General features: G+C 53.6%; 1 protein-coding gene across 7 annotated transcripts in view; it reads right to left on the reverse strand.

Moving 5' to 3' along the window:
* The window catches only part of ZNF512B (zinc finger protein 512B), a 36,862-nt gene that overhangs the window by 15,466 nt on the left and 12,403 nt on the right, over positions 1–8,993 (reverse strand). For 5 of the 7 annotated variants that reach the window (XM_019510075.1, XM_019510071.1, XM_019510073.1 and 2 more), the window contains 5 exons: positions 8,198–8,322; positions 5,782–5,874; positions 4,765–4,863; positions 3,491–3,661; positions 2,948–3,139 (listed from right to left, as the gene is read on the reverse strand). In XM_019510075.1, the coding sequence (XP_019365620.1) occupies positions 2,948–3,139; positions 3,491–3,661; positions 4,765–4,863; positions 5,782–5,874; positions 8,198–8,322 (680 nt within the window). The remainder of the gene's footprint in view (positions 1–2,947; positions 3,140–3,490; positions 3,662–4,764; positions 4,864–5,781; positions 5,875–8,197; positions 8,323–8,993) is intronic. The other 2 variants (XM_019510076.1, XM_019510074.1) reach the window with 1 other exon arrangement.

An 8,993-nucleotide genomic window follows, 5' to 3' on the forward strand; every position in this document is an offset into this window, starting at 1 on the left:
GCTAATGCCTTTCAGCTTTGCTCCATGGGATTCATTTGCTCTCCAGTCCTTTGTGACAGCTGATGGAGCAAAGATGCTCACAAAAGGCAGGATAGGACCCACAGACTCATTTCACATGTGAGCTAGGGATCAAAAATCCAGTTCCAGGAGTGGAAAAGGGGTTTCCCATCCAGTGCTAGGGCTGTGCGGCTCCCTCCCACTCTTCGGTGCCATTCATTAGCTAAGACATCCAGACGGCAAGGCGAGCATCACTCAGGGAACGTGGCTCAGCTGTATCTTCACCCGCCCATTAATGGAAACTGGAACCACAGCCACAGAGCGGTTCCCTAAATGGTGCGAGAGAAACCTGAGGGAGGCAGGGCTCAGAGGGCAGAGTCCTTGCCTGAGACCAGGCTCATCAAGTCTGGGACCAGTGGCACGCCAGGGCCTGTGCTGTGGGGTTTTCTTCTCCCACGTCTGCTGCTGCCAAATAGGATGGCTGTGCAGAAGGAAGGGAGCCCTGAATTGGAGATCTCGTCCCTTCGGAGGTGACTTCTTTTGCCTTGCAGGCTCCCCCTCCTCTGAAACGTGGCAGTGTGTCGCCTGCCACACCAGAGCCTGGAGCGGCAGAGAACGCAGTCCTCACGTGGGGGGAGTGAAGCATGTTCCTGACACACCCTGAGGCCCACAGAGACTGGGATGAGGACACAAGCCTCATCTGGATACCAGGAAGCGCTAGATGTGGTGGGTGCACAGATGAAAGGGCTGCACTGCATCATTGCCAGCAGGAACAGTCTGCTCCCGTGCTGTTGCATTTGCTGAAATGCTGGGAAAGTCACCTGGGAATGTCTCTGGCAGCCACACAAGCGCACACACAAAATGCCCTATATATCATCCATATATATTTGTTTCTTTCCCATGAAGAACCCCAGGCCTTTCCCCAGGCAACAGACCTGTGCAAACCCAGTCCCTAGCCACAACTCTTGAGGTCAACCTCTTGCAGGACAGCCACTTCTACCTAAGACTTTGCCTAAAAGAGGATTAATGGGGCTGAAATGCAGATGCTGGGCTTCAAAACCAAAGGGCCTCGATCTCCAGAAGCCAGAGGGGCAGCTCGCCCAGAACGGTGCCCGTAATCAGGGGTGGCTGTCTCCCTAGCTTTTAAGTATAGCCAATGTGGCAGAAACGAATGGCCAGCCTTTTGTACATGCACGTGCTGCCAATGCCGCCTCGTTCCCTTGACAGCTTGGCTTTTCACAGAGTCTATTCCCATGCATCAAACCACTCTGACATAGTAAAAAGGTGGACAGTCCTTCTGAGAGCAGCTTTGCTAACTCAAGACACACGGCTGGGCTCGCTTGGCTCCTTTCCTTCCAAATTACCCTCTCTGCCACCAGGCTGGACCAGAACAGGGTCTCACCCTCTGGCCTGCTCCTCCGTGAGCAGGTTGGGACCCTGGGATGAAAACAAATCAGCCCCCAAACAGCCCAGCTGTAGCAGCCCCAAATCCCTGTGTCAGCCTGATTTATTCTGCTTTTGGGACAGACAATTGCCCTTGGCCCTAGTGGGGCAGCTGGCAAAACACAGACTGGATGTGCTGGCTGCCCCAAAGGGTATGTTGAAGAGTTGCTTCTCTCTTTCTTTGGCACTCAGATAAGGCCTGCAGTTGGCTTTGGGTGTCTGCTGTGCCATGCCATCCTGGGCTCTCTTTAGTGCAGGAGACCAGCAAGGCAGCACCTCCTCTGCACCCTGGGATGTGCTCCTGGATTCAACTGCATCTTCCTTTTCAGTTTGTGGAGCATGGCAGAGCAGCCTGGGAAATGCAGCTCGCTGCTCAGGCCCCACAGCACTGGGACGTGTGTGCTCCAAGGCTCAGAGGGTGCAGCTCCCACCTTGAAAGATGAAAACACCCAGCTTTTTCATGTCAGAGCTGCTGTTCTCCCTAGGAGCCGGGTGGCCCGGGCTCAGGCATCAGCCATGGCTGGGAGCCTGCAGCGAGTCCTTTCCATCTCCAGGGATGCTGGCTAGGAAGCATCTCCCAGCAATAGGAAGGAAGCAGGTCACCACTGGGACCCCAGTGCCCTCTGGCTGTATAGTGAGGATGATGCTGGAACCAGACTGTCCTTGACTGCCAGCTCCCTCCAGCACCTTTAATGATCTGCTGGACATGGAGATGCATTTGGCCACAGGATGGAGCCAATTTGGGAAAACTTCCGTCATAACATCTGCTTCTAGGGCAGAGGTGTTAACTCTTCCAATGCCTTACATGATGCTAGCCTTTCATAGCATGTGCCAGCCTGAGGTTAGCAGCTAGGTCTGCCAAGAAGGGCTCTGGGAAAGAGGGCATGAGGGCAAGATGAGGCACGGCCAGTGGGCATCTCCACAGCCCCTGCATAAAGGGGGAAGGATGCACCTGTGTTTGCATGCAGGCTCCCAGGACCTCTGTGCTCCAAAGCTGGGGGGCACCGCACTGTCTGCCATAGTCCAAGTTGGATGCAAAGATTTTCAAGGTGATCTCCTCCATTGGACTGAAGACATCATTGGGATAAAGTTAGAGAAGGTTTTGAATGCAAGATATTCCTTGTCAGGTCTCTGATTGCAAGAAGCCAGGCACAGCAGGGACCTGATGAAGGACTACTTGCATTCAAAAGTTTCTCTAGCTTTATCCAGCAACATATTTGGTCCAGCAAAAGAAAGAACATAAGAATTGCCATGTACTGGGTCACACCCTAGGTCCATCCTGCCCTGTCTCTCAAAGAGGCAAAGAGGAGATGCTGAAGGGGAGAGTGAACTGGGTCTGACCAGGGTTTTTTCTACTGTTCCTCTCTCCCTGGCAGCCTCTAGCATTTAAGGCTTAGGAAAAAGATCCTTGCCTCTTGCATAATTTCTGGATCATCACAACTACAACATCCCTTGTCCCCCCACCACAGTCAAAGCTGCATGGGCATAAGAAACAAGGGACCCTTACTCGCTTCGTCTCAGGCACCAGGTCGTCCTTCATCCTCCGCTTGGTCCAGTCCTTTGCCAGCTCATCTTCGGCTATCTCCTGGAGGTGGAAGACGGCCACCTGGGCCGACGTGCGCCGGATCCTACCGCTCGGAGTCCTCTCAAAATCTTCTACTGGGTTGGTCTCGGGTTTCACCGCTGGCTCCTCAGGGGGCTGCAACATAGAAAGGGTTAGGAAAGGGAGTGGGGAAAGCAAGGAGTGAGGAGAAAAGGAAGGGCTTTTGTAACTGGTGCAGGGAAATCCCTTCCAGGCCTGGGGGGCTGGCACGGACAACTGACCACAATGCCAGCTGCAGACGAACGGTCTTGCCCTGGTGGGTTTGGGTTTGGGAATTGCACCCAGATGCTTTTGCAGTCCCCTTCCTTTCAAGATACCCAGACAGCATTCAAGGGCAGCAAGGAGATTTCAGCCCACAGCAGAAACTCCCAGCAAGAGCTCCAGAGCTTGGCAGCACCCCCAGGCCTCAACCAACAGCACTGCATGCCCCGAGAGGCCGGGTCTCACCGAAGACGGGTGCTCTGACCGGAGGTGGTAGTCGTGGCCAGCCTTTGATTTATACTTCTTCCCGCAGTGAGGGCAGGTGAACACGGGCTTCTCTACTTCGGCGGGCTGCTTCCCGCAGCGCTTCTGGTGGTACTGGTAGCCCATCAGGCTGGAGAAGTTGGCCGTGCAGCCCTGGGGAGAAGGAGCGCGCAGAGGGTTAGGCAGTGGCATCGCCGGATATGCAGGCACATAGGTTGAACCCGCCCCAGTGCAGCCGGCTGGGCATCTCGAGGAGGAACACACCGTTTTTCCTGAGCGCCCTCGTGTCATGCACTCGGAGCCTCCCCAGCTGGCTCACGGAGGAGCTGCGAAGCCCAGGGCAGCGGCAGCTTCCTGAGCCCACTTACCCGTGAGCCTCAGAGGCTGCTCCCCACGTCCTTCGTTGTGAGCCAGCTCCACAGATCCCGCCCCTCCGAGGATGCTCAGTGCCCTGGGATGTGAGCACAGCTTCCTAACTGCCTTTGTGATCCCTACGGGCAGAGTGACTGCTGCCCTCTGCCTCCCATTACCAGCTGAACCTGCCAAGGAGCCGTGAGGAGCCTGGGGGTCAGGTCAGCCCTACCCTGCCCCTGCCCCTGCCCATCAAGCTCAGGGGAAAAGCAAGGGAGGAGGCCGGTTACTGCTGTCCAGAGGGCTTCCAAGCCAGGACAGGAGGCTTCTTAGAAATACAGAGGACGACGAAGGGCACTGCTTGGAGCAATGGGACTCCAGCGTGCAGGCCCAGTTGCACAGTTCACAGCAAATCATTTGCATCCCTGGTTTCACCCTTTACCCGTTTGCGACTTGCCTGCCAACAGCCCAGTTTTGAGGCTACTCACTGAGTTGACTGAGGGAATAATTCCCAGCCTGTTGCTTGCTCACTAGTGGCTTGCCCGTAGTTTTGAGAGCTAGGGCAGACCCCAGAGGGCCATGCAGCACCATGTGCCTTTTGGCTGGATGGCATTCAGCTTTCTGGGCCTGACAGCTGAGTTTCCAAGCTGGGAACTGCCTGTCTCAGGGTTCACACCAATGCTCCCCGGGTCCCTGAATGTTTCTGTTTGCAAGCAATTCAGTGGAATATTCTCGGAGAGCGAACGTAACACAGGGAGGGATGAGCTGGGAGGTATTCGCTCTAAGCAAGCAGGGGGTGCTTGCTGCAGGATCGGTGCCCCTCTGCAGGTGGGTCTCTAGTCCCCTGGCAGCTCTCTGTTCCTTTCATCCTTTCCCAGAACGATAAACAGGAATTGTTCTTATACCTCATTGGGGCATTTCAGTTTCCCCATCTGCTTTAGCACTTTCCTCAGCCTTTCCCGCTCTTCCTGTTCACCCAGTCCAGCGATTTCCACGGGAAGAGGCTGGAAACAAGGAAGTAACAGAAGCAACAGAGTCAACCATTCACTCATGTGCTCTGTGCCCGGAGTGGTGTACCAAGTCTCTGCCTGTATAAACTCTTACCGGATTGTCTCAAGGGCTGGATTTGCTATGGCTTTAACGCACGCACAGATGCCCTGACCATTGAAAGCCTAATGTGGCCATGCCCTTACCATGTGTAAATCCATCTGCAGTCAGTTCATGAAAAAAACATCAGCAATTACAATAGAGCCCAGGAGACAGATTCACAGTGAAAAGGCAAGTTGGAAATGGGAAACTCAGGATGTGTATCAAACAGGGTTGCATTTTGTCCTGGTCCCTCAAAAACACAAGACCAGATCTAGAAGAATAGCCTCTACGTCGCTGGCTGCCAGGTTTTTGTGCATGGATGCGTTCGCATGCACAGCTCACACATGCATACACCACTACACCTTGGCTAGTAGATAACTACTGAACTATTTCTTGCAAACAAGTACCCATTTCCCATGGTTTCTGCAAGCAGAGTTTAGCTGCTTAGAAAAACCTTGGCTTATCGAATATTCCACAATCTGGGACTTTTAGTATCTTTTCTGCTCACCCTGGATTTGCTGATTCCAGGGTGTCCATATTGCATGTGTGTATATTCACTGCATGTGTGTGCTTAGGACTGGCGGTCTTTGCTCAGGAGAGGGTCACTACAGGGTAAGCAGGGCACACTGCTGATGTGCATGTTGACAGCGGTGTGTGGGAGGCTACAAGATCAGTGCTCTGAGCCCCCTGGTTCCATGAGCACTGAATTAGCCAGGTGAAAAAAAAATTACAATTATGGGAACTGCTGGTTTATTCGTCTTCTTCACCTGTGTCTTTCCAGAGAGCGAGACAAAGAGTGAGACGAGTAGATCAACAGCTCCAAGCACTCTTACCTTGTTGCTGTGCTCTGCCATGGTGTGGTAATTCAGGCCAGCTTTGGACTTGAACTGCTTCTTGCAGTGCTGACATTTCAAGGCATCCTGCAGCTGAACAAATGAAACACGGGTCACCCTGTGGGCAACAGCACTTCCACACGCTGCTGTCCTGGCAACCCACCAGAGACTATTCCATGGAGCACCAGGCAATGGGACTTTGCAGCCATGTCCTTAAATCGGACTCTGGGATCCCAACCTCTGGCCTCAGCCTTCAGTCTGAGCATGCATACTGAGCCTCTTTCTCTAAGGGGATGATGCAGATGTCAAACTCGCATGCTCCAAACTGCAGACGTGGGTTTCAGATATGGATTTCTGAGGTCAGGAGCACTTAGACCTGGGGTCTTAGTTCTGTCTGGCAGAGGGATATAAACCCATAATCTACTAGTTGCGGAGTGGATCTTGCAAGTATCAGTCACACACTGGACTGAGATATGCCCCGCAGGAGGGGACTGTCCTACACTGAAGAAGCACCGGCTGGCATCACAGAGCTCTCCACGGCAGGGTGTTCCCCTCCGAATGTGACCTTGCTGTTTCACTTCTGCCTCTCTGCTCCACGCAACCTCTGAATGGATGCATGAAAAAAGCACAGTTCTACTTTACAAAGTGATAAAGCCAAGACTGACTTCAGCTGAGGGAATATCGAGATGTATGGGCTCGGGGACACGCGCTCAGTGCAGAGAACTGAGACACACGAAGTCTAGAGACAGAAAGTCGATGCATGTCCTACTGCACTCATTTGTTGCTTCAAGGGGAGCTTAGTCTATCTGTACCTGCTGCCAGCCCAGCTGTTTTTTTCTTCTTAATTTTAGCTGGAAACTACCCTGCTAATAGGAGATGAACTGGATGTTCCAAAAACTCATCCTCTACTTAGTTACCTCTGGGGAAGTGGATAAAAAAAACCTCATAGCTTCCCACTGGGAGGCACTCTCTTGTTCCTGGCCTCTGCCTGGCTAATCTTGCTCCAGGAACTAAAGAACGTCACTGTAAAGACACGCAGGGCCTTTAATTTCAGCCAAGGCAGGCGTTTCCCAAGTGAGCGATGCTAAAAATGGCACATTTCTATCCAGCCCCCACAAGAGACGACCTGCTCGTTTCAGGTTCACCTGGATGCTGCTGCCCCATGGCTCCTCTGAGTCCTGCTTCATCCTGAACAGTTTTTTCAATTCCCTGGCAGGGCCCGCAAAGGCTGGCATCGCTGCCTCATTCGAGTTGACTGGGATCACTTCTCATGCTGGGGGATGGGTGGTTTCTGGGGACAAGACCCCAGCCTTCCTTCCCGGCATGCAGCTGTAAGGCTGACTGAAGGCCCCTCGTGCTCCTTGCAATGCCCGGTTGCCATCCCAGACTCTTGGGGCTACTGGCAATCGACAGCAATCCTGAGTTACAGCTGAGGAGCAGCTGGCCAGGACTGAGGCAGTACAAAGCTGGGGCTAGAATTTCCTTGGGGGAATTTTTCCTGGAATCAGAAACCACTTGCAAAATGATGCTGCAGCTCAGCCAGATTAGATCCTGCTCTGCACTGCCCCAAGGTGCCAGTATCCTTTAGCTTCCCTGATCAATGGGTCTGGATACCTTCTCTGCCTGTTCCCCTGCGAGAGACTGGCATCGCCATGCTCAAGGGGATTTGAATCCCATGCAGGCTGGTGGGTCCCACAGCCCTTTGGCTTTCCCCGCTGGCATACGATGGTGTTCAGAAAGCCTGACATGTATTTAAGAGCCAACAGGCAAAAGCCTGTCTGCGCGGAAGTCAACGTGAGCATCGCAATGGGCTTTGATAGAGCCGGGTGTCACCCACTATCAGGCTAATGGTCTCCTGCTCCTCACAAAGGCTGATGCGAGGTGGAGGTGGCATTTATGGGAAATGAATGTGGAATCAAAGCTGAGACACATATTGTTAAGGCAGGAGGCATCGATCCTATGTTGCTGTTCTAGGAGAGGTGCTTTCTTTCTAGTACGCCGGGTGACTAATGAGGACATAAGATGGATGGTGGTGCAGCAGGGAGACCATTTATCACTGGGCCATTACTGACCTACAGCTTCCCGAAAGGCCTAAGGAATGTGCCTAGCCTGGGCGTTTCTCTCTGGGATGGGCTTGCATTCAAGCACAAGGTGACCTGGCTTGATAGAAGCAGCTCACATGGTGAGATTATACACCCCTGGGTTGCGCAGGAGGTGACAGAGGGCTCCGTTGGGCTCCAGAACCGATTCATTTAGTAGCCGGGAAGAGGGGGAGAAGCCAGCTCCCTCCAAACCAGCAGAAAATGCTCAGGCGTCCGCAGCCTGAGGTCGTCCAGGAGCACTGTTACGTTACTCCTGGCGTGCGCAAACCTGGCCCCCCTCGCCCCAAAAGCGAACGACCATGTCAGGCTCCTACTTTCTGACAGACGTCCATGTGCTTTTTGAGGCCCACAATGGTTTTCCTGGTTATGATGCCACAGGTGGGGCAGGCAACTTCTCCCTTCTCATTGATCTCCCGCTGCCACTGCTCCTCGGGGCTTACTGCAAGGGGAAGAAACGGAGAATGAGGGCTGACAGCCTGGCCCTAGAGAGGCAGAGACCAGCCCTCCCAGAGCTCAGAGCCTGAAGAAAACATGGAGGGTTGGGAGGCATGGACAGAAGCAAAATCTCTCGTGCAAAAAACCCCAAGTGTCAGGGCTGCTCTAAATTGTCCAAGGGACGATTCTCTCCAACGGAAGGAGAGAATCGGTAGCTGCTTCACCATCAGGGGAGAGAGCACTACATTAGCCCTTCTTCCTCCCCCATGAGGTCTGCTGAGGACTTTTCCCCCTTGCTTGACAGCTTGATCTAACCATCCCCAGCTCATCGGAGATGCCCGTCCACAAGCAGAGCCCAGAGCTGCTCTGAAGGGTTTAAATACTTCTGTGTTTCAACCATGCAACAAGCAGAGAACATTTGCAGGGTGGGGATGGTCCCGCCCTCCCCCACCCCCTTGCTGCTACATGTGTCAGGGGGTTTTAAGCCTCCCTCGGGGGCACCGAGTGTTGGCTGCAGCCCAGGGTGGGGATGGAGACTGGGCTGTGCCAGTGCTCCTGCTGGGACTTAAAGCCGGAGGTTCCTGGCTAGCGGGCTTGCCCCCACACTTAGGATCACTGATTACCATATTTTGGGGTCACAGAGGAATTTTACCCCATGGTCAGATTGGGATGGAC

Source organism: Gavialis gangeticus, unplaced genomic scaffold, assembly GCF_001723915.1.
Source record: "Gavialis gangeticus isolate Ggan-Ray unplaced genomic scaffold, GavGan_comp1, whole genome shotgun sequence".
Classification (NCBI taxonomy): Eukaryota; Metazoa; Chordata; order Crocodylia; family Gavialidae; genus Gavialis; species Gavialis gangeticus.